The 26216-nt window shown below is 40.6% G+C and overlaps 2 protein-coding genes across 3 annotated transcripts; both read left to right on the plus strand.

Moving 5' to 3' along the window:
• Positions 1-436: 436 nt before the first annotated feature.
• Positions 437-4396, plus strand: rpl17 (ribosomal protein L17). 2 transcript variants are annotated; one of them, XM_083892172.1, is made up of 7 exons: positions 437-473; positions 922-972; positions 1175-1215; positions 2332-2466; positions 2680-2778; positions 3852-4043; positions 4312-4396. In XM_083892172.1, exons 2-7 carry the CDS (start codon positions 933-935, stop codon positions 4357-4359), a joined length of 555 nt encoding a protein of 184 aa, XP_083748298.1. In that variant the 5' UTR covers positions 437-473; positions 922-932; the 3' UTR covers positions 4360-4396. The 2 variants fall into 2 exon arrangements, with proteins under 2 accessions (XP_083748298.1, XP_083748299.1); XM_083892173.1 differs by having other exon boundaries at positions 469-491.
• Positions 4397-7277: 2881 nt separating this feature from the next.
• On the plus strand, positions 7278-9852 carry nkx6.1 (NK6 homeobox 1; the record flags this gene model as incomplete). The annotated part of the gene is made up of 3 exons (XM_083909807.1): positions 7278-7854; positions 8078-8250; positions 9577-9852. The coding sequence occupies 3 exons, from the start codon at positions 7278-7280 to the stop codon at positions 9850-9852; spliced, it is 1026 nt and encodes a 341-aa protein (XP_083765933.1).
• Between the last annotated feature and the right edge of the window lie 16364 nt (positions 9853-26216).

Genomic DNA, 26216 nt, shown 5'->3' on the forward strand with positions numbered 1-26216 from the left:
AAGTCTTTACAAGCATACCTTCAAAATAAGAGTCACTTTGGACTCCATTTTGAGTGATCTACTCCTTTTTTCTTTATATCAATTTACTGAAATAATAATCATTTAAAAAAAAGAAAGAATAAAAACAAATAAAATGGCAATGTGTGTCATTATAAGACATCGAAACATGAGAAGAAAACATAAAGACATTTAAGGTAATTGTTTTTTTGGGCTCAAACGGTGAAAATGGACAGAAAGAATATACCTCAAATAAAAATAAATACATATATAATATTTATAAAACAATATATTGTTACAAACGCGTAAACATAAGTTAATACAGCATGAAACTCTAAAACGAACAAAATCAAGCACTTCAGTTCCTGTCTCTGCCTGTAGCTCCTCCTGTCCGGAGGGGGGCGCTCGTGCTTCGGCGGAGCAGAAGAAGAGGAGCGCAGGCCGTGGTTCTTCCTCTTCCTTCCGCGGCCACAGAGGTAGGATCCTTGCTCCGTGTACGGGAATAAAATCCGTCCTCAATCTGCCTTAAATCTTACTCATCCTGTTCTTTAAACTGCAGATTTTAAATAATCGCCTTCTTAAATCTCTGGTGATGTCAGATATTTGTGTCCGGAGCGTTTTATTCTGTGAAATACTTTGATATTCGTGATGAAGCCGGTTCGCTGACTGTCCGCCATGTTGGCAGTGGTTAAAGCCGGATAGTTAAAACTGCACAACTCCCTAGTTTTGTTTATCAACGCCAGCTTAATTGTGTTATTATTTAAGTAAACGCTCCGCTCTTATGTAGTGTTTTATTAAGCTCTGTATCGTTTTGTCGGTGTTTGTTGTGTTCGCTTGTTGGCCACTGGGAGCTAGGTGCTAATGCTAACTAGCTGCTGTACATGAGACGTGAAACGTTAACTCTTCGTCTTCCTTTCTCTGCAGATATTCTCAAAATGGTCCGCTACTCTCTTGACCCCGAGAACCCGACGAAGTGTGAGTACACAATGGTAGTTTTTTGTTATATTCATGGTTGTAATTCAGCCTTGTGTTTGGCAATGATGACAACTTAGGACACCTTTGGATTAATGATGAAAACAACTTCGTTAGAATCTGAGCCTCTGCATACACATTAACACACTGTCGCACACAGGTCAATAATCAAGTGTTAACATGGAGTGTGTGTGTTGTGTTTCAGCCTGTAAGGCACGGGGCTCCAATCTCCGGGTCCATTTCAAGGTAAGTTGCTGTTGATTGACACATGGAGACATGTGAACTGAAACTATGTCAATCTGTGATGGTTATACTTCCTGAACGACTGACAGCTTCTCTAAAACTTTACACATTATGGTCTGTTTGTCTTAATCCTAATAATAGGGGATGTGTCAAAAATACCATCTAAATTTGACATTTAAAAGTAGTGAGAACGTCATAGTTTGTTTCTATGTTCCCATGTTGTTGATAACAACTAAAGATTAGTTTCTAACACCTTTGAGGCAGCCATCTTGTATTTTTCCATCAACATAAATGTAGGAAGTGGTCAAACCTCTTTGCTGATACTTCAGTGATCAGTGTGTTTTATACAGAGGTTATAAATGTAGATTAGAACATTGTGCCGTCTTATTTCCTTTATCTTTTGTAGCTCGAACTTGAAGTTAGTGTTTTATTTTTCCTTTCTTGTGGACTAGGGTTTAGCAATTGACTGCATTCAATAAGGCTTGGGCACAACGTTGCGTTCTTGGACGTGGTGGCCACGCCAATGGCTTCGCAAATGTAAACAAACGGCAAGTAGAATGAGAAGAAGCAGAGTTGGGAGAAAATATGTTAAAATCCCAAAAGGAATGGAATTTACCAGGATACGTTAATTAGGGAAGCCAGGGGCCAGTATGTGGACTAAATGGGCACTCCCTGAGCTTATTTGCCGCCACTAAACACAAGATACCTCCACGGCGCTCAAGAGTTATGGCTGTCAACTGTAACAGTCCCACAAGTACTACACGTAATACATATATGATATAGATACCTGTGTATTTATAGTATTGAACATGTTTAAGCCTCCAACATGGCAGCCATGCCAAGTAATGACATCACAACGCCCAAGCACTATCAAAAATTGCAGTGTGACACAAAAATACACTGTGAAAGTTGTCATTTATGATAGATCTCCGTTCTATACCTGTAGGAAAACATTCATACGTGGAGGCAAACGTATCTATAGTATTTTGGCTTAACATCAGGATTAACGTATTTTAAAAAGGTGTGACTTATTTTCTGTCTATTAACAGTGGTCATTGAGTAGAAACTTAACTAGTTTTCAGACATGTGACCCGTGTTGCTGCTTGTTGTCGTGAACAGAACACCCGTGAGACAGCTCAGGCCATCAAAGGCATGCACATCCGCAAGGCCAACAAGTACCTGAGGGACGTCGTCGTCAAACACCAGTGTGTTCCCTTCCGCCGCTACAACGGAGGTGTTGGACGCTGTGCACAGGTGAGCCTGGTAGTCAAAGATCCCCGCACGTCTTTTTTTTATTATTATTTATTTGGAGTTGCAGTGATGACATTCTTAGGACACCTTTGGATAAATGATGAAACGAAACACTTTTTAATCTGAGCAACAGCTGTGGTTCCTGCCCCCACTGTTGCTTCCTTAAAAGAACATTGAATGAAGAGTTTTTTTTTTTCTTTCTTATCTTTTTTTCAGGCCAAACAGTTTGACTGGACTCAAGGTCGCTGGCCCAAGAAGAGCGCCGAGTTCCTGCTGCACATGCTGAAGAACGCTGAGAGCAACGCTGAGCTCAAGGTCAGTTCAATCTGCAAACCCTTCTGAACAAGTTAAAATAAAGGCCCTACTATTGAGAGCTTTATCAGTGCGGATGCACCACTTTATCCACTTGTAGTGTCATTAATGTTAGCAGGTTATTCTGCATATGTTGATGCCAAATTTGAAAAATAAAAGGCAATGTCTGATCTGAACCAGTAAAATGCTGCTAATTCCTGTTACTAAGGCTGATTACAGTATAGGGTGAGGGTTTTGATAGGACGTAGCCACATATTTCCACATTTGAATATAATAAGATTAAAAAGTGTCTTATGTTAGGTGGCTACAGTATATTTTTTTTTGCCCATGGACTTGTGCACACAAGAAGGTATATAGGATAATCCACATATGTATCATATCGGCTTTTTATCCACATGGAATTTGGCGGATTCCATAGTTAAATAATCTCAAAGTGCCACCCTTGGTTTTTTCCATGTGTACAACCAATAATGCAGTTTTGAGAAAACCGATGTCCAAGTCCCAGATTTCTAATCTTAACGCTTAACCTTGCTAGGGTTAGCACACATGCTCCACTTTGTCTTTTTGATTTCTGTTGCGGTTATTAGTGTACGGGTATTTTAGAGGTGAGGGTCATGTGTATGAAGACATTTCCTGAAACACTAGACTGTGGAAATGTATTAAATATAAAAATATTATAAAGGCAAAGGTCTGTGTGGATACGGCCTCTCATCTCCAGCTGGTTCTGGACACAGGGTTGTACTCTGTTGTAGTTAGCTTAGCCCGTCAGTACCTACCATACAAATATCTTTTAAAACACAAAATATGGATTAAAACATTAACTGTAGTTTGTAAATGTCTTATTTGTTTTTCTGCTGATGAGTCTCTCGCATGCTGTTGGTAGTTTGTTGATGACGTTTTGTTTTACCGATGTGAAATCAGTGTTTTGTGACTGCAATGATGACCACTTAGGACACCTTTGGATTAACCATGAAAATAACACAAACAAATCTGAGCAGTCGCAACACTCGACTCGACGTGTTTCTGTATCGTGTGTGAACGTGAGGCCTCACCCCTGTGTCTTTATGTCTCTTCAGGGTCTTGACGTGGACTCTCTGGTCATCGAGCACATCCAGGTCAACAAGGCGCCAAAGATGAGGCGACGCACGTACCGCGCCCACGGTCGCATCAACCCGTACATGAGCTCGCCGTGCCACATCGAGATGATCCTGACGGAGAAGGAGCAGATCGTCCCCAAACCAGAGGAGGAGGTCGCCCAGAAGAAAAAGGTACAGTCTGCTGAATTATTACAGACGAGAGAGCGGTGTGTTCAGGTGCAGGAACAGACGAGAGAGCTTTAGTGATGGTAGTGTCTGAGCTGCACCTGAACTCACCGTCGCCTTCCCTGTGGCTGCACTGATGACCACTTAGGACACCTTTGGATTCCCCATGAAAACAATCTAATGAATCTGAGCAGCCCCAACGACCTCTGACATTGTGTGACCTTTGACCTGCGACGTCCTCTAACTGTCGTCTCTGATCTCTTTTTTTCTTTAGGTTTCACAGAAGAAGCTGAAGAAGCAGAAACTGTTGGCGCGGGAGTAAAAAATATCAATAAACGGAAACTTTATGACTCTCTCAGCTCTTTGGTTCTTCTCGTTATTGATGCACAGTTACAGCAGATTTACCTGCACAGGTAACAAAGACAACTGTCAATCAAAGCACTCTGCTGACAGTGGGAGGGCTCCCCCTGCTGGAGGTAGTTTAAATTAAACCTCATATTAGAGCATGAAATTCTCTTAAATGGTTTGTTTGAAGAGAAATCATTTGAGGAAATGGTATAAACTTACTGTGAACTAGTGGATGAACCTGTTAATCACCAGTACTTACAATTTAGTACTGTTATTTTATATTTAAGGTGTAGTATCAGGTTTTTGTTTTCTGTGCCTCATACTTGTATAAATCGACAAATGTTTATATGTTTTTTTTTTTGACTAATTCTTAAACAGGCAGGATTTAAGTGAAGTTTGGGTCAAAATATTGGTCATTTATTTCAAAATCAGTTCTTAATTGAGTTCATGTTTTTATTTGTGTTGTAGTTCTCGCTCAGAAATGCTTAACATTAGCGCTTTGTCACTAAACTACAAACATGGCTGACATGGAGCAGGTCCAGAGTCCACAGAAGGAAGCACACTTGCAGCATAATTATGGGATATTATAAGAGTATGAAGTAGCACCTCTAAATCATGGGATTCTACTAATTCGTTCTGAGACATTGGAGAGTTTCTCATGTTTTTAAGTCGTAAGTGATGCAAAGTTATTAATTATGAGACTTTAAGTTAACGATAAGATGTTATGTTGTAGTTATCAAACCTCATGATACTATATTTGGTACTTTAGTCTTAACATCTAAATATGCAGAATAATAGTTTTTGAGCATACATCCCTAGGTTTGCCTTCTTTCTTTCTTAGTGGTGGAAATGGACTTAAAATTAAATTAAATCACGTTTAGAAGTGACGTGTTGTTCTGCAGCAGGTGATAGGAAGTGGAAAATCAAATAAATGTGACTTTGAACTCTGACACCAAACGTTTGTCCACAGTTAAAGAATAATTCTATCATTTATCATTCAAGTTTTTCATTATTTTAAATAAATTGAACACAACTAAAGTAATTTTACAATAAAATTATACCAAGTTATTTAATGATTATTATTTATTTAACTTCTACCTGAGTCAGTTCAGGCTTCAGTGTTGTTCCTGCCAGTGACCACAGGAGGGCGCAGTGACACCGTCTCAGTTTTCTCCTCTGGCAGAAACTCAATCACAGATTGATTTATAGATTGTTATGGATTATTAATGAAAGACAGGTCACGTTACACTTGACCACTTATATTAAGTATAACCAAGGCTTTTAAACACGTATTTTTGATTTATTGATATAAAGTGATAATTGTTTAAAATTATCCTCCTGATCAATAACTGAACTGTTGATCAGTCATGATTCACAAATGTGACCTTTTGTGACCTTTGTGACCTCACCTGTGTGAAATCAGAAACTACAGCCACTGTTTTCTTCTTCTACTTCATGTTTTCACCTTTTCCCTCTCGTCCTCCTCTTCCATCTTTTTCTTTGTTCTCCTCGTTTTTGACATTATTTGAAAGAAGGCTGAGGTTCATCTCCTTCCTCCTCCTCATCTTCTCTCCTCTCTTCATCATCTTCCTCCTCCTCCTCTGACAGTATTTGAAGGTGGTCGTGGTTCATCACCTTTTTCTCTCTTCTCCTTATTTTCTTCTTCATCCTCTTAATGTTTGTTTCTCCTCCTTTTTTCTCCTTGTTTGATTTGAAGGAGGTTCACATCAATCACCTTCATCTTCCTCCTCCTCCTTCCTCTCCATCTCTGACATGTTGTTTTCCAGATGAGGCGAACACTCCATAATTGTGCAAAATAAACTCTGTGTTTTAATTTTAAATTCAAATCTAAATTCTTCTTTGTTCTGAGATTTTTTTTTTTCTTGTCACTAAATGAAAACAGAAAAATAATGTGAGGTTTTTAAAATATGAAGTTATTTCTTTTTTCTTTTTTTTGCATGTGTCATTAAAATGGACATTTTTCTAATCCATATTCTGATCACAAATCTAGTTTGTTTTCATCCAAATTATTTGGCTGTCGAAATATTTACAGTAGAAAAGAATTAATTCATAAATTCGTTAAAATGTAATTCACAAAAAATATTGAATGAATTAATGAATTTAATCAAATTAATCGTTAAAAAAAACTGTAATCCGATTACACCTCTTTTTTTATTAAAAAAAAAAACTGGGGCCGTTATGTTGTTATTTTGTAATCGGATTACAGGTAATCCGTTACTGTAACTCAATTAATTTATTTGACAGAACTCAAGGTCTCCAATCCCTGACGTAATCAGCGTCACGTGCTCTTAATCTCACAGAAACAGGGCCACTGTAATAAAAAAAAAATACGTCATCAAATGTAGAAGAAACTCATAAAATATGAAACATTTGAATACAACAAAAACAACAACAATAATAATATTAATAATACATTAATAATAGTTGTGTAATTATTAAATAATTTACTCTAATCTAATGTGGTTTAATTTAATTTGAAAACTACTGGAACATCTTTGTCCCACAGCTTCTCGTCCAATCAGCAGCTTGTCCTGAACCCCCTGGTGGTGACGTCACGGCCCTCTGAGCCAATCAGGGCCGCGCCCTCTCTGAAACTTTGTGTCAGACGCTGAGTCGCAGCTGAGCTTCTTTATTTCCTCTGAACTTGTTGAAGAGCTTCTTCTCCGTCATTGTGGTTCTGAGCTGGACCGCGAGACCTGGACCTGGACCCGGACTCCAGCGGGAGTCAGTGAAGCTGTCATGGGCCGTGGCTCCACAGGAGACCGGCTCGTGCTGCAGTAGAGTCCGGACAGAGCGAGTCTGCTCCGGGGCCCCGAGGCTCCGCTCTGAGCCGCCCGCAGAGCTGCCTCCGGAGCCCGCAGAGAAGCGGTGATGTTAGCGGTAGGTCAGATGGACGGGTCCCGACAGAGCGCCTTCCTCCTCAGCACGCCGCCTCTGGCTGCTCTGCACAGCATGACCGAGATGAAGACCCCGCTCTACCCGGCGTACCCGCTCTCCTCCAGCGGCCCCAACTGCTCCACCTCCCCGGCCACCACCTCCCCCAACCCGGGCGGCATGGCCGTGTCCTCCCCGGGCATCAAGAGCTCCACGGGTCTGTCCTCGGGGCTCGGCTCCCCGCAGCTGAGCTCCTCCGCGACCCCGCACGGGATTAACGACATCCTGAACCGGCCCATCCCCTTCGCCACAGCGGCCACGGTCGCCGCGGCCGCCGCTGCCGCCGCCTCCTCCTCGGCGGGGCTCCTGTCCGGGCTGCCCCGCTTCAGCAGCCTCAGTCCGCCGCCGCCGCCGCCGCCCGGACTCTACTTCAGCCCCAGCGCTGCCGCCGCCGCCGTGGCCGTTGCCCGGTACCCGAAGCCTCTGGCGGAGCTGCCGGGCAGGACGCCCATCTTCTGGCCCGGGGTGATGCAGAGTCCGCACTGGAGGGACGCGAGGTTCCAGTGTTCGCCCCGTAAGTTTGTGAAGAGCAGCAGCAGCTGAAATTAAATTAAATTAAAATTATTAATATAAAATACATTAAGAATAAAATTAAAATAAAACACAGGAGGCCTGAGAGTCTGTGACACATTCAAGAACAGTCGGAAAAACATATCTGGGAATAAAGAAGAATTCCTCTATAAAATAAATCTAAATTTAAAACTGATTATTTCCCTGTATTTTTTATCCCGTTTCAGATCATAATTCCGTGTTACTGGACAAAGACGGGAAGAGGAAACACACCCGGCCCACGTTCTCCGGACAACAGATCTTTGCTCTGGAGAAAACTTTCGAACAAACCAAGTACTTAGCGGGGCCAGAGAGAGCGAGGCTGGCCTACTCACTGGGGATGACCGAGAGCCAGGTCAAGGTAGGAACCGCGTGTCATATAAAACTGTTATAATAACAATTGTTATTATAATAAACTGTGGAAATATTTTTAGATTCTCTCACAATTTACTTTTTTTTCGTTTCACATAATTAAATATGACAAAACAGCGACGTCAGATCCTGAATTAACGTTTCAGTAATCGGATTATTGTCGCTTAAATTAAGTCAAAATAATAAAAACATCTATGAAATTCGTTAATCTGATGCTGATTTTTCTGCGCATTTGTGAACGTTAATTTTGTAATCTATAATTTAAATAGTAATAATAATTTAATGACATTTAAAACCTCCTTTTTGAGTCATTTCGATTAATTTAATATGATCTTAATTTTATACTTAAAAAATATGTAATGTGTAATTTAATACGAGGCTCATTATTCTGTGCATGTATTTGTGGTACTTTTACTTCAGTCAGATATCTGTGTACTTCATCACTGAACATGAGGCGATTTTTTTAAATTTAATCTAAGATTTAAAAAGAAAATCACTCTAAATAAATAAGGAGATTAATGTGTCCTTTAGATCATTTTCTTTTACCATTATCTTAATTTTATCCTCACTTGTCCTTGAACGCATCAGCATTACTGTATAATATAACATATCAGACGTATAAGACCACAGTACTTTAATTTTACTGCAGTGAAATGTTTGTACACTTGTTATATAAAATAAATATTATGATTCTAAATGAATTAAATCAGGTTTTATGAGACATTTCGATCATTTCAACCTGAGCTTCATTTTACCCTCAATTGTCCTTTAATGCATCAGTAATCGCATTACTGTGGGACGAAAATCTAATTCAATATAATCTGATTATGATTCCTCTGTATATGCTGAACGCAGTACTTTCTCCACTGACTGAGTACTGCAGGTACTTTTACTGCAGTGGGATATTTTAATTCACTGTACATTTTTCTTTAATTTAATCAATTTAAAGAGCTTTTCCATCATTTTAACATGAGCTTCATTTTATTGTTGTGTGACCTTGAATGCATCATTTATATAATTTAATTATTGAAGCTAAATTTACAGGCAAAATAAATGTATTTTATAGGAAAAAAAAAAAAAAGGGACATAAGATAAATTAAAGGGAGACAATAAGAATTTAAAATTATATAATAAAGCATTAATAAAAGAGTGTGTTCCATATCTGTGGCGAAAATGTTAAATTGGTTAAAAATCAAAGTAATAATTATTGTAATAATTAATTTAAAATTATCAATTTATTTATTTATTTTCACAGAAGCATAAAAAATTATAAATTGAAGGATAGAATTGACAGACGTGTGTGTGTGTGTGTCAGGTGTGGTTCCAGAACAGGAGAACCAAGTGGAGGAAGAAGCACGCGGCAGAAATGGCCACGGCCAAGAAGAAGCAGGACTCTGAGACGGAGCGCCTGAAGGGGGCGTCGGAGAACGAGGACGAGGACGACGACTACAACAAACCCCTGGACCCGAACTCTGACGACGAGAAGATCACACAGCTGCTCAAGAAGCACAAACCCGGCCCGGGTCCCGGTCCCGGTCAGGGTCTGGTTCCGGGTCTGCTGCTCCACACGTCGGAGAACGACAGTTCGTAACTGAGTCTTTTTTTTTTCACGCGGGGGACGCAAAACGCGACGCTGTGAGCGGGACAAGTGTGCTGGACATGAGGACATGAGGACATAAGCAGGGGCGTTACAACAGGGAATGTTAACCCGGTCCCCCCCCCCCCCAGGCTGAAAGGGCCCCCCCACAACATGGCTGATTCAAATTATCGTAAAAAATTATTCACGCAATTCTCGCTCAGTTTTCGTACAATTTCATACTAAAAGTAACACGCGATCATTTATATATCGGAAAGTCAACGTGATCGCGAACCAGGAGTCCGAAAGTCTGGGGTCACATGACCTTTTATACGTCTAAATAAATCGGGGGAAAAAATGGCGGACGTTCACGCGATTCTCAACGTTACAAATGTTACATTTAAAACATTACGTTTAATGTGAACTTACGTACGATCTTTACTTGTATTACTTACAATGCCTTTAAACGCCGCTGTTGCCATTCAGAATTTGGAAATTGTTTTTACTGATTAATCATCGCGTTGTTTCAGATCGTCCGGGTTTGCGCGGACACATCTTTTCGTGCGATATTGAACGAAGCGTGAATAAGAATAATTTGTTTTTATTAGAATCCCCACAAATTTAGCTAAAAAATAAGAAACAGTGGAAAAAAAACCACATCCAAAATGCAACATCTGACCCGAGAAAGAAGAAAGAAAACCCTGTTTTACGTTGAATTTTAATTCACCATAAGGCCTCCAGATTCCCTTTTCACTTGGGTGGCCCCCCCATTCCCTTGAAACGCCCCTGGACAGAAGGACATGAGGACTGAAAATCATGAGGACAGATTGTCTCGTGTAAAAACTAAAACAAAGCAGTGAAAAGAGACAGAGAAAGAAAAACACTCCAGTGAATCATTTGTGTGTAAAAAAACTGTTTTTGTACAGATTCAGAATTTTTCTATTGGACGGAACAAAAAAAACAACTGCTCCTGCGGGTCCGTGAACGCCTCATCACTCAGTGCTCACACACCAGGAGGAGGAAGAGTTAGGAGGAGGAGGAGGAGGAGGCCGTGAACGCATCACTTGTACATATCTACACACACATACACAGACAGCGCGTGAGGTTTTATTTATGTGTTTTTGGCGGGTTCATGTATGACGCACTTTTATTTAATAAAAACTCAAAGGTTTGATTGATGTTTTTCACCACGTGACTGTTGACCGATGCACCACTGTCGTTTTTAATCACGTCATTAATTCATTAGTATCGAATTCAAGCGACAAATATCGATTATTATCGATAATAATATTTTTGTTATTATTATTATTTATTTTTTAATCGATCAGAGAAACGTCTGATTTAAATAATTGATTAGCTGATCAGATTCTCTGATGTGAGGTGCCGCAGTTTAAAATCTAACACGAATGTGTCTATATTTTATTTATAGAAATATATATATATATATTTTTTCTCGTTTCATCTCGCATCAGATTGAAAAACGCAGTGAAGCGACGCAGCAGCAGCTGCAGCTGCTTTTTAATTCATCACGCGTGGATCCGGAAGAAGAGTCGCGTCATAAAAAAATAATTTATGAACGAAAAAAAAACGAAAAAAAAAAACAAGATGAAACGAGGAAGAAGAAAAAACGTGAGATTATAATTTATTTATTTTTTAAAACATTTAGTTTGGTCTGCGCGCTGTTTGAGCAGCAGCGGTCCACGTGCACGCTGCTCTCCGCAAACAACAATGTAGAAATAATAATTCATATTATCATTTTAATTATTATAATAATAATAAGGTTTTTCTTCATAAACAACAATTATATTTGTATGTTATTGTTTGTTTGTGTTACTGGAGAATGTTCTTTTGTTCACGTTATTGAATATAAAAACAAACAAACAAACATCCTCTGATTATTAATTATTTATTCAGATTAAATGTGGAGTGCAGTCTTTATGCAGAATTTAATATAAAAAGAAATATTTAACAATTTCCACATTATAATAATAATAAGAAATGATAATTATTATAACACATCAGAACAGATTTATTGTAAGAAAACCAGACTTTAAAAGATATTGTTAAATATTATTATAACATGCATTAATTCAAAGACTAATATAAACACATAATGCACCATAATCAGATTATTAAATATTGTTTATCTTATTTAATGTAATATAAAGCTGATGTTTCTGTACATATTTACTGCAGTACTTTTACTCTGAGTGGAGTATTTATTTTACTGCAGTCCAGGTGAGTCAAAGGTTCAATGGCATATTTGTATATATATATAAATACGCACAGTCATCATCGATCAGGTTATTATTATTGATTTTTATTTGATCATCAAATTCAAATTAACAATTTTTATTTGTCAACAAACAACCAATCAGGACACAGAAGGAGACAAAAAAAACCTGCTGATAAAGGATGTGGAAGCATGTTTGAATAGAGATTAATATTTAACAGAGAAGATATTATGATTTGAACGTGGCAGTAAATGTTTTTAAAAAAGGATATTTTACTTTAATTTACGCCATATTCTCCTAATGATTACACCATTTCCATCAGGTGTGTGTGTGTGTGTGTGTGTGTGTGTGTGTGTGTGTGTGTGTGTGTGTGTGTCCCACCTGTTCTGTGGTCTCGGCCCACAGCTCCACCTGTTGACTCGCACTAAATCTTTAGCTGTTAGCTGGCGTGACTAATGTGTTAGCGTTAGCGGGCTCTTTATAAAGAGCCTATTGAGGCGCTCTCAGGTGACCATGTACTACAAGAGATTACACACAAGGACATGTGTTTGGAGGGTGTGTGTGTGTGTGTGTGTGTGTGTGTGTGTGGGGTCCTTATCTCTCTGTAACCTGCCTGCAGGCCTGTGATAAGGAGCCGCTCGGGATCCTCCATTATGAAGCTAACAGGAGACACAGCAGCAGCACAAGCTGCAGAAGTAACACATCAGTAGCAGTAACTGTCAGTCATGAGCAGGTACCTCACACACAGATTTGAGTAGATTTGAGTGTTGCAGACATCAGGGTTCTCCAGGAGTCTTTATACTGTGTTTCTTTTGTCTGGAAGAAGGTGTTTATCATGCACAGATTGTGCTGAGGGCAGAGCTTCAGTCCATTCCTGTTGATGTTTCTGACTCCATGATGCTCCAGGCAAAATAGCCAAGAGGCCTTTTTATTTGCACCAAACCAGGCATTCATTTTAGCAGTGGTAGCAGTAGCAACAGTAGCGGTAGTAGCTGTAGCCATATGAACAGTATCACTAGTAGTAGCAGCAGTATGAGCCTCGGTGTTAGCAGTAGCAATAGTAGCGTGGTAGCAATACTAACAGTATGTAGCCATAGTATTAACCGTAGCAGTAGTAGCAGCAATATGAGTCGTGGTAAGTTAGCAGTAGCAGTTGTAGCGGTAGTAATATTAACAGCAGTAGTAGCAGCAGCAGTATGAGCCACAGTGTGTTAGCAGTAGCAATAGTAGCTTTAGAAGCAGTAGCAATAGTAGCAGTGGTAGCAATAGTAACAGTATGTAGCCATAGTATTAACCGTAGCAGTAGTAGCAGCAGCAGTACAAGTCGTGGTAAGGTAGTAGTAGCAGTAGTAGAAATAGCAATAGTAGCAGTAGTAATATTAACAGCAGTAGTAGCAGCAGCAGTATGAGCCACAGTGTGTTAGCAGTAGCTATAGTAGCTTTAGAAGCAGTAGCGGTGGTAGCAATAGTAACAGTATGTAGCCATAGTATTAACCGTAGCAGTAGTAGCAGCAGCAGCAGTATGAGTCGTGGTAAGTTAGCAGAAACAGTAGTAGCAATAGCAATATTAGCGGTAGTAATATTAACAGTGTGTTAGCAGTAGCAATAGTAGCTTTAGAAGCAGTAGCAATAGTAGCAGTGGCCGTAACATTAACAGTAGAAGTAGCAGCAGCAGTATGAGCCATGGTAAGTTAGCAGTAGCAGTAGTAGCGGTAGAGGTAGAAGCACTAGCCGTAACATTAACAGAAGTATCAGTAGTATGAGCCATATCGCGTTAGTGGTAGCTATCATCGTAGTAGTAGTAGTTGCAGCAGTAGCATTAACAGTAGCAGTTGTGTATGTAGCAGTAGCATTAGCATTATCAGATGCTAAACTGGGGCCTTGCGCTAAAGGAGCAAACTGGGAAGCCCCTGAAAACCCGTGATGACACATCGTCAGAAACCTTTAACTGTGTTTCAGGTGAGTGACATTGGACTGAAGGACATTTTGCCCTCCTCCTCTTCCTCATCCTCCTCCTCTTCCTCTTCCTCCTCTTCCTCCTCCTCCTCTTCCTCCTCTCTGTAACCACACCTTCACAGTTGAGTGGAAACACTATGTGAGCTGTGTTTTTGTTTTCAGAGCAGTAATCAGTGTTCTGCTGCAGGACACAGAAATAAAGTCACTGCTAATTGGTGTGTGTGCTTCAGTGTGTGTGTGTGTTATATAATCTGTGTTATCAGCATCTCCCGCTCTCTTTCACCTTGGAGTATTTATTCAGAGATAATCCCTGTAATGATGTCTCACCTCTGCTACTGTGGGCAGGAACCACCTGTCACCATAATCCCACATGGGGAGGAGAAATCAAACGCTGTCACCTGACCACGTGACCACGTGACCACGTGACCATATATCACAGTTTTTTTTTTAATATTCAATCAGATTACACCATGATCGATCACCATTTCTTTTAAATGAACGGAATCCCTGAAGGTCCATTATGTGTCGTTTCATTGGTAGAAAAGACTTGTTGTGAGGCAACAGTGTTAGCCACTACTTCACCATGTGACCCCAGGGTACAATCACTTTAAAATGCATATAATTTGGTTTTCGTAGCCTTATTATAAGCCTTTTATTCCCACTGTGTTTTGTTTTTTTGAAAAAATAAGAAAAGACATTTGCAATGCACCAAAATGTAGGTTCCGTGTGCATAAAAAAACAGAACTTTTGCTGATTTTCCTAAACTTCTTGTCATGTGATACAGACCCTGAATAATCTCAGTCATCGTTGCCAGTTTGCGTACGAAGGACATTTGTTGTCATTCCAGGGTTCCTGAGTGTCCGTGGAGACACAAAAAACCCCAAACCTCACAGTAAATAACTGATAATATTAACGATTATAACGATTCCAACAGTTTCCTGGCGTCTGACAGCCGACTTAGACCTTTAATGTCTTTGAATGAATGTGATTAATTATGAGGCTGAAGTCGGTCGAGGCCTTCGAGAGCGATGAAATGGGAGGATGGGAGGGATGAAAAGAGCCCGCCCTCATCACCCGAGTCTTTTGTTGTGAATTTTTATTAGCGGTAGAAAAAAAAAAACATAACCTGTGAACACGTATCATAGTGCGGGGCAATAATAACCTCCTCAATCATATTTTAAAAGTCACGTCAAGGCGGCCGCTCTAATTCATCTCTATGCAAATACGCGGCTGGTGTCAGCGTCGGCCCATTACTGCGGTGCAACAGGGGTTTTATTAAAATGCATTCTTCGCCACTCTCTTCCCACTCACCGCTAATAAAACACGAACCCTGCTGCACAAGAATTATGGCAACTATTAGTGTAACATATGGACAGCATGCACGGTGAAAATAAAACCAACAGATAAAGTGGCAGGGTCAGGAGAACCGGGGTAAGGGTGTGTGTGTGTGTGTGTGTGTGTGTGGGGGGAAGTAATAGATTGTGCTCAGGCTGGAAATCAAAGCCTTATTATACATTCATTTATCTGAGTATAACCCCCCCCTCCACACACACACACACACACACACACACACACACACACACACACCGCCTCACCTGCAGCTCACAGCCAGCACACAGAGAGGCTCGGCGTCGTAAATAAAGACGACGGTAAAAAACGTAATAAAGTGCATCAATTAAATTAAAACAATGGAGACGGATTCACTCGCTGGGTCGAGGACGGCGACGGCACGCGGCGGCTGCTGCTGCTGCTGCTGCACATGGGAAACACGTTTATCACAAGTTATTAATAGAACATGGTAATTTATTCATATATATATATATATATATAACACATTCATATACATATTCATACACTGATGTGTTAATATACCCGTAGTTAAGGTGAATCACACTAGCTGCTAGCGGCTGTGAGTTTTAGGTATGAGTTAAGTCACATAACAAGTTATAAGGCCTATATGTTATCATGCATCCCTCATCAGCTATTTGCTAACAGCTACATTATTAGCTAATAGGCATCACGTATAAGTTATCAGCTATTAACTTTTACAGGTACACAGTCTCAGCCATTAGCTATCAGTTATTTGCATCAACTTTTCACATGTAAGCTATCCGTTTTTTTAGCTTTGACAACTATCACCTATAGCCACCAACTATCACCTATCAGCTACCGCTACCAACTATCACCTATCAACTGTAGCTATCAACTAGCAGTTATTAGCCTTGACCTATCAACTTTCAGCTATAGCTACCAACTATCAACTATCAGCTATAGCTACCAACTTTCAACTATCAACTATAGCTATCAACTAGCAGTTATTAGCCTTGACCTATCAACTAGCAGTTATTAGCCTTGACCTATCAACTTTCAGCTATAGCTACCAATTATCAACTATCAGCTATAGCTACCAACTATCACCTATCAACTAGCAGTTATTAGCCTTGACCTATCAACTAGCAGTTATTAGCATTGACCTATCAACTATTAGATATAGCTACCAACTATCAACTATCAGCTATAGCTACCAACTATCACCTATAGCTATCAACTAACAGTTATAAGCCTTGACCCTATCAACTATCAGCTATAGCTACCAACTATCAACTATCAGCTATAGCTATCAATTAGCCTTGACCCACTAACCATCAGCTATGGCTATCACATATCGCAGCCTTCATTTATGACACATTAGCAACAACCTATCCGCTGTAAGCTAACAGGTGTAAGGCCAATTTACAGTGAAAAAAACAGACCATAACAGACCTAACAATAGTAAAAAAGATGGCCGACATGATGGCTACCAGAATACCTGCACACCATGGCCCACTGTGGCGGCTACGGTATCGCTAATAAGCCCCACCCACTGCATGTTCACATGTTGACACTGACTCCTGATTGGTCTGGAGGGAATATGGGCGGCACCTTAGTGCAAAAAGACTGTTTTTCCCAGGTTTCCATGGTTACTGTGGTTGTTCCATTGTCCGTCATTTTCACTATTTTGGTTGTGTTTTGTTTCTTTGTGTCGCAGAGAACGGATCGCCACACTTGAGGGTGACAAATGTCTATAACCACTTCAAATTCGACGTTTATATAAACACATAAAGATATGAGGCGACGTCGGGGGGCCCCGATGTAAACATTCCTTCCACCTCGCGCGGCGCAAATAGAGACATCACCTTGTAGTGGCGGCGCCCCCTCCTGATTATCTGTCATTTAGCGGTTTATCAAAGTCACAGGATCCTGTCATGCTTGTGTGAGCGGTGGATTTTTCTATTTTATGGAGTCATTAATTTCTCGTGGATCATTAGCCTCCGTACAGATCTCGCTTTGACAAATGCGGCACACAATGTGGCCCCCGCCACCTCTCACATTACCCAAATGTGTTTGTAGGCGCGTCCGTCACTCCATTACAGTCGAGCGCGTGACGAGCTGGAAACAACATTAAACATAATGCGGGAGGATGACGAATGGAGGAAACTTTGTCGAGTCGCAACACGACACTGTGTTATGTTGTAGGAATAAACAGGAAGTGACATTTCGGAGGCGTCCACATATTTATACAGTCGACGTTAATCGACATCACTCAGCAGCTCAAATACGTCTTTGGAAATAAACCTTTAGATGGATGCTAGTCATGCAACATCACAACAATATGGTGAAAACATTGTATAAATGTATTGTTCGACATATTTAATGTTGCCTTTGGTGGCTTTGTCGCTATGTGTTTTCATAGATAGAAATATATAAATGTAATATTTTAATAAAATAGTTATTAAATGTCTTCGGAAACATTTCTTTTTCCGTCTTTTTCTTCTTCTTCTTTAATTGTTAAAATAACCTGCAAATAAATAACTTAATAATAAATAACAAATAATAAAACTTTTAATCACAGCGTCTCATTGGTCAATCAGACACACACCTGACTGCAGGTGAGAAGGCGGAGTCTCGCGTAGGGGGCGGAGTCTCGAGCAGACGTCGTCAACGCGCGGCCGGAAGTGCGGAACGAAGCGGCAGCCGCGGACGTCATGGAGCCGGAGAAAAGCAACGGGGAAGCGGACACATTCCTGCCGGGTCTCCGCTCTCTTCTTATCGGTGAGTTAGACCGGAAGTGCGCAGTTACCTGTGAGCCTGGTTTGTTTTGTTTGTTAGCCGCTAAGCTAACGAGGGGAGTAGAAATGCTATGTTAGCTAACACTAGCTAGCAGGTGAGTAAAGCAGTCTGCTCCTCGTTTATATATGTATTTCTTTCATATAGTTACTTTTTTAATTTAAAATAATTGTTTATGTGTTATTTATGTATGTTTGTAAATGTAATCTGGATGTGTCAGTTGTGTTTTGTCATGTTGGTGTTCTCAGAGGACATAGAAACCCCTCATACGTGCTAAAAATACATCTCAAATTAACTTTGTTTCACTCACTTTTTTGTTTTAGTGTTAATTACATTAATCCCCAGGATTTGTTAAATAATGTGCGATGTAATGACGCTATTATATATATATATTCTTTTTAGTCGAAAAGTGATGACTCGGCAGGACGTCAATAATATGAATGTTAACTGAATTAAGTGACTCTGCATTTTCAGATTGGACCGAGGCCACGTTTTCATTTAAAACCCAGTCGTTTGAATCCATAATGACACAGAATAATAACCAATTATTCACTTGACCGTTAAGGTGCAGTGGGAACGAGTTTAACCATTTAAAATGAACTCCTCTGCTGCTGTTTGCATAGTTTCAGAAATACTACTAACAAGGAACAACAATAGTAAAACAGGAAGAGCAAGAATTTCACTTATGAGTCTTATGTTTATCTGTTTTTAAATTAAAATAGTGTAGTAATCATGAATTAAATGGATATGTGTGTTTTGTTGTGGTTGTATGAGGTTATTCTGACAAAGCCAGAGCTGTCTGTGTTGTGAGCGTGGCATAAAAACAGATGTTTTCACACCACGTTGTCACGAATGAATGAATGAATAAATTCATAAATTGATTGTCTTTTTTGTTTAATTATCAGGTGACACCATGAGTGACGAGTGTTGTCATCAGCTGCCGCCGCCTCCGCCTCCGTCCTGACACCAGCGTCTGTGCAGCATGTTCATCACTTCATCTCCATACGTCTTAGAGGTAACACCTGAGAACGCTATGTCAGAGTTTGATCATAACATGAACACATGAACATGCTGCTTCATGTGCTGCATCAGTCCAGTGTTTGGCCTCCTCCTCCTCCTCCTCAGCTGCTCCTCTCAGTCCACAGCTGCTCCGTGAGTCTGCAGCTGTGTGTTTGACAGAGGCGCTTTACACATGTTTACACATGTTTACACGTGTTTACACGTGTTTACAGCTGTTTTTCTTTCAGGAACAAGCGTAAACTCTGTGTTGGTGAAACATCTATCCTGTTTTTAGTCATTTGAGGTGCAAGGGTTCAACAAGCGTTGCATCTTTGTCTATGATAATAAAACCCACAATTTACCTTAAGTTTAAATCAAGCTAAAAGACTCACAACATGAGATTGGTGTGTAGTAGAGCTGCAACTAAGGATTACGTTCATAATCGAGTAATCTGAAGATTATTTTCTTGATTTATCCAATTGGTTTGGTCCATAAAAAGTGGAAAAATGTTTATCTGTGTTTCCCAAACCTGGAAACCAGAACATATTCATCTTGAATTGTGAGCATGAGGAATTTTAACGTGCTGATGAAGTTCAGTAGGTTCTCTTATTAAAAGATCTTCTTGTTACGGTGAGATTAAACCTCTAAGTGCTGCAGGGGGCGGATCATCGTATGCAATGGCTGTGTAAAAAGTTGTTTCCATGCCGAACTAAAAAAAAACTGCGAGTTGTGTGATTGAAATGAGCTGTGGTTTGAGTGTTGGACCCTTTTCTGCCTGTTAATATAATCTATATAATAATATGATAGTGTTAATATGAAAGTTTCCTCCCTGTGTCTCAGACACACAGTCAAACTGTAGAATAACAGCAGACGTGCGTATGTGAACAGTTTATTCTGTGGAAAAGGAAAAAAAAGAAGTTTATTTTAGTTTAATTTTCCTTCAAAGTGATGGGTTTGTTATGATGTGGCTCGGGTCACGCGGAGGTCGCGGTTTGTGGTTCACACTATTGATATTTACGTTGGTTTGCCTTTGTGTTGAAGCTTCGCTTTGGATTTGTTGTCTGTGACCTTGTTGTCTCGGGCGGACGCTCACTCAGCCTGATGCGACCCGCCCGGCCCGTTGTTTGGTTTATCGATCCGCCGCAGACATGCCTCCGCGCCGCCATTGGCTCGGATTCGGTTTTCATTTTTATTTATTTATTTATGTTTTATTGGCAGGCTGGTGACGGACAGCGCCGCTCTGCCGAGGCTCTTTACGCTTTAACAGCTCGACGTATCAAAACGTGTTTTACAGACACTCGTAAAAATCAAACAAAGTGAGAGACGATGAAAAGCGGCCGACTCAGCACAAACACGCTCTGTTTGTGTCAGTGTGTGTGTGTGTAGTTTTTACACCCATAATTAAGTTTTAAAAATCCTCTGCTCACTTCACTCTGTGACCTTTAATTTGAAAGTTTGATTGTGATGTGAAGCTAATAGATAAAGTTCAAGTCATAAAAGCAACCAGCCTTGGGATCCAATAGAGGGCGCTGTAAAACTTCACTGCCACCTTGGACTAATCTTAGCTACGAGACCAGCGACTGTACTGTAAAATACTGATTTATAAATGTGTTTTTACATTATCGGACCATGTATAGTTTGAGTACCGTTACACGGCCTAGTCTTACAGGAAACTGAAGTGTGTGGACAGGTCGCTCTCACACACCACAGTCCATGCAAAAAACTGTTAATTTTAGCTTATGGGGAAACAGGAGCTGCTGGTCTACTGCTGCCTCGTGTGGTCACTTTGGGTCACTGAGGTAAAGCTGAATGAAGGATTTCAAACACAGAAATCACAAAATAACACATTGGAATTTACTGATGGAGGCAGCAGTGGCTCAACAGTGACTGTGTGCTGTGTTGTAAAATCGCTGGTTTTCTCTATAGGCTTTTGTATGGGGTAATGAACGGTTTATAAAGGTACACAATATTCAGTTTCCTGTTGGTAAAGCCTGTCTAATAAAGCAGTGAACACATTAGACGACAGTTGCCCTAGCGCCACCACTGGTACTGTTGGGTTCCCTTTCAGGAAACCAGCTCTGTCCCTTCAGTGACATCACTGAACTCGCGTCTGATGGCGGTGAACCCGTCGCACTGAGTGCTGTGGTCAGAGAAACGCCACTGCTGCTGCCGTTGTCCAGCACTGTGGCCACCATGTGACAGACGCCCTGACAATAAATGAGTCTATGAAAGATGAGGAGGGAGGCGGAGCACTGTAACCTGCTGAACCTGAGAACCTCTTCTCATCGATTATGGAGATGCGTCCGCCGCTGACCCGGGCTATCATGAGTCTTAAGTATTGATTAAAGGCGCAGAGGAAAATACTTTGGCAGTTAAATCAGACGATGATTCGATTGGCTCTCCCTCGCCACCGTTCCACATCTTACGGCCGCTTTTAAAAGCTTTTCATTTTTCTATAGAGGCCGCGTTTGTCTGGAAATGAAATTAACTCTGCTGCAATGTTAATGCGGGGCGACCTTGGGTGGGTGGATGCCCTCTGACCTATGACCCCCGGGAGCGTCTGGTCATAAGGAAAGTGAAGGGAGCAGCAGACCCCCATGCACTTAGGCTCTATTCTTGACGGCGGCCTCAGACGCGTCACGCCGTTTGGTTTCGGGGGCCGATCGATTGTCGGAGGCTGACTTCATGAGCAGGTCATAAGAAGCATCTCAGATATGAGCGTAAGGAGTTCACGCCCTCGCCGCCGCCGCCTTTAATACAGAGCCGGTGTCACTTCCATCAATACGCGGAGGTATTGATAACGTGTGTGTGTTGTTAACGATGGCGTCCATCACGGCGGCTGCAGCTGCGTCCGTTAATGGACACCGTTGATGTCAGTATATCGGACTGACCGATTTGATTCTTGATGAATCGGTTACACAGGTGGTCAGCGAGGGCCGGGGGGAGGGGCAAAACAATCTCTTCTCTTGTTTTTATTGTAAAATGATCAATCACGCCGATCAGGTCAACAGCTCATTTATTATTGAGCAAGTGCAATAACAGCTAGCAGCTCACGGTTAACACTTAGCGCCAGTTAGCATCAACAAGTGAGCCACCGATTTAATCACAGTGAATACATTTTCATCTTTAATGGCTACTTTGAGTTATAGCAGCTAGCTGCTTACTACTTTCAGTGCTCAGTGAGCACAAGGGGTAGCCAGTTAGCCTGTTAGCATTGGCAAGTTAGTTAGTTGGACTGTCTTTGCTGCTGTAACAACGAAGATTTCCCCATAGTGTGACTAATAAATGATTATCTTCTAACTTTTCTTATCTTATCTTTAATAGCTAGATGGACTGCTAACAGCTAACTTCATTCAGCCAATAGGGGGGACAAGCGGTATAGCCAGTTAGCCTGTTTGTTTTCAACATAACGTAACTGTGAGTAAATTTGTATGTTTAATGGCTATATTAACTGCTAACAGAAAGCTGCTAACTGCTTTCAGCGCACAGTGAGGACAAGGGGTAGCCACTTAGCTTGTTAGCATCGGCAAGTGACTTAGTTTGACTGTCTTTGCTGCTGATTCCCCAGTTATGTGACTAAAAAAAGGATTATCATCTTAATGTTTAATAGCTACATGGTCTGCTAACGGGTAACGGCTAACAACTAATAGTGAAGACAAGAGGTATAGCCAGTTAGCTCGTTGGCATCAACAAGGGAATCCGAATTTGTCAATGTGAACAGATTACATTAATTGCTAACTGCTTACAGCTAACAATGAGGGCAAGACGTATAGCCTGTTAGCATCAACAAGTGAATTAAAGATGCTGCTAATAGGTAGCTCCTGTCATTTAATACTTTCCGAAAACGTGCCGTTTAAAAGCTGCTGTCCACTCGCCGTGGTCCACACGTTGCTGTCCATACGCTGATCTATACTCGCTAAAGTTGCCACAAACCACTTGCCGTCGTCCACACAACACCGTCAACAAGCTCTACACACTGTCGTCCACTTGTCAGTCTCACCAAAAATAATATTCAATTTAAGCAGCAGCTGGTTGTGGATCACAGAAATAAAGTATTCAGATTCAGTGGTGACGAGCCGCTGTGGTGAACCGTCACGATTAAACATTAACCACAGTCGTCCTCTGAAGTGGCTTTTTTCCCATGAAGCTGTTCACCAGCTCTCACTGAGTCTGATGAATGAGAACAATTATCATAACTCTCGCCTCGCTCTCTATTTCATGACTATCTGAAGGATCTGCAGAGTAATCGATTGTCTCCGCCCACCGCGCAGCGTTGGGACGTGATCGGCTTCACAGAGGCGCGGGAAAGGCGACCTTTTATGGCGCTGGGACTGCCTGGGAAAGTTGGTGACCAGGAGACGCAGTGAGGCGGAGGCTCGTAGGCCCAGCACAAGGCTCAGATTGTTCCCCTCCGCGCCATCATGCTGTTTCCCATGCTCACCGGTGCCCCACCGTTTGTTTAGCGATGTCGCAACTGCGCGCTAATGCCTCTTTAGTTATGTCACGCCGCGCGGCCGAGAGGAGGCGACAGGGCTCGAGTTAACCCCCGTCACCTCCAGCCAAAAGTAACCGGGACAATGAAGTAAAGAGGAACCACATTAGGAGCCGAGCCAACACTTCCTTGTTATTTTTGCTGTTGTTTTTGTTGTTGTTGTTGTAATGCAATGTTGCTAATGAAGATGAAAGTGAACGAAGCGGCCGAGTATAAACCTCCTCAGTCTTAACACCAGCAGGTCATTAAACGCATCGCACACAGAGCAAACCTCCTCCATTAAACGCTTCGTAGTGAATGTTTCACAGACACGGAGACTCTTAATGATTTAAAAACAACTATAATAAACTTTATTTAGAGAGCGCTTTTTTTCAAATAGAGCTCCTCAACGTCAACACACACGTCGTAAAATGTCGGCTAAATCAAGAATCATCAGTTTTTTCACTTTTATACTTGTTTCACTGATGATGAATTAATTCATCAATCGCTTCTGAAATTGAAATAATTATTAAAACGTCCGACGTCTTTGGTGTGTGTGTGTGTGTGTGTGTACCTCCTGGATATTGATTTGTCCTATTTAATTTTGTTGTATTCCTTTTAACAAACTCCTGTATCGTTTGAATTGATCGGAGTTTGAATAGTGATACAAAAAACCTGTTTATTTTTGTGGTTAAAAAACAACTTTGTTTTAATTGAATAAGACTAATAAAAACTTTATTGAACTATAGTCAAATCAATAAAGGCAACTTCATGCTGCCATCTCAAACGTATGTATGAGATGGCAGCAGAAGTAGAAAATTGCAGAAATTGGAATAATCTTATTTAATCTGTCCGTCTTTAACAGGACATTAATGAACAAAAACACAAATACAATTAAAGAATTCAAATTCAATAAAATAAAAAGAAAACCAACACTTTTGTTTATTTAAATCACGTAAAAACAACTTTATTTTAATTTAATAAGACTAATGAAAACTTATTTAAATGGAATAAAACTGTAAAGAACAACTTTATTCAAACTGAATCAAAACTAATTTATAAACTATAACATGTTTTAATATAATAAACCTGTAGTTTTCCTGTGTTTTTATCAGATTGAGTCACAGCTGTTTGTTCCCACGGTTCAGTCACACTTGAACTCATCACTCATGATTCACATTTGACACTTTTCACACTTTTTTAAACGGTCACACAGGTCACCGTCGACCCCCTCGCCTTTAATTCTCCGTAAACTGTGACATGAACTTTTACAGCCAATCATGTTAAGTGTGTCACATACAAACCCTTCCCCCCCCACCCCCCCTCTTTCTTTGAGTAAATGGATTTCACCGTCTTTGTGGGAACTTTTTTTTTTGGCTGTTCCTTCTCCTGTCATAATAACAACTTCTCATTGATGGAGACGTTGATGGACACCTTGTCCATAAAGGACGTCACATGTCGAGCAGGTGTTAGCGATGGCGTCCTGAGTGCGTCCAACGATCCACAGCTCTGTGATGTGTCAGAGTTTGAACCCCCACCTCCCTCTCCCACTTCCCACTCCCCACCTCCAGATTAAATACGTAGTTCATTAGCGCGGGGACACTTTAACCCCGCGGTGCTCGTCTGACGGCCTCGCTCAATGACGACGCGTAAATCAAAGAAGCTGATTGGTCTTTGTGTTGTAACGCAGGAAAAGATGGATCCTGATGCAAAAATCAATCGACAGCCGCGGCTTTAAGATGAAAACGCCGTGGAATCGATCGATTCAGTGAAACGTCTCGTCTTCACTCAGACGACGCTTCATCACTTTTATTCTTTTACTGTCCGTCAGCGAGGTTTTAAAGAGAAAACGTTAGCAGTGATTCACAAACTGGGGACGACCTTTACTTTGGAAAGCTGTGTCAGTAATTAATGAATGAATCGATGAATTCATAATTAATGGGGACAACATGGGGATACAAAAATCCAGTCCAGATTAATAATCTGTCCACGTCACTATATTTCTGAATTTACATATGGAATCCATACAATGTCATGTTTGTATATTTTCTGCTATACTGGGTCAGATTAAAGAAAATAACACAACATTTAAACATCGTAGCTTAGTTTAATGCCTTATATAAGTATTTCTTGAAATATATTGTACATATTTTACAGCAATTTAAAACCATATTACATATTAAGACTAATAAAGTAGGACTTTCATGTATATAGCATGTTTGTCTGTACATGTTTATGGTAAATTATGCTACTCGTAGTATTAGTAGTAAGTATGTTTTATATTTATATGCACACTTTATAATGTGTTTTTTAATACTTATTAATACTTCCATCCATCCATTATCTACTGCTTATTAATACTTATTTAATCTAGATTAGTTTAAGTATATTTATTAGAATGCTAAAATGCTATTTGAATAATCAGTGGTATTATATTTGTCCAATATTCTAGCATGAGAGCAAGTGAAAGTAATGCAGGGTTCACAGTGTGTTGAGCTAACTGGAGTGAACTACAAGGTGCATTCAAAGACCCTGGAAAATGCAAGATGCATTCACCAAATCTTTTAAAATCAAGTCCGCTGCCGTTGGTGCCACCTTGTGGTAATAGATGC

Source organism: Microchirus variegatus, assembly GCF_963457635.1.
Source record: "Microchirus variegatus genome assembly, chromosome: 1".
NCBI classification, from domain to species: domain Eukaryota; kingdom Metazoa; phylum Chordata; class Actinopteri; order Pleuronectiformes; family Soleidae; genus Microchirus; species Microchirus variegatus.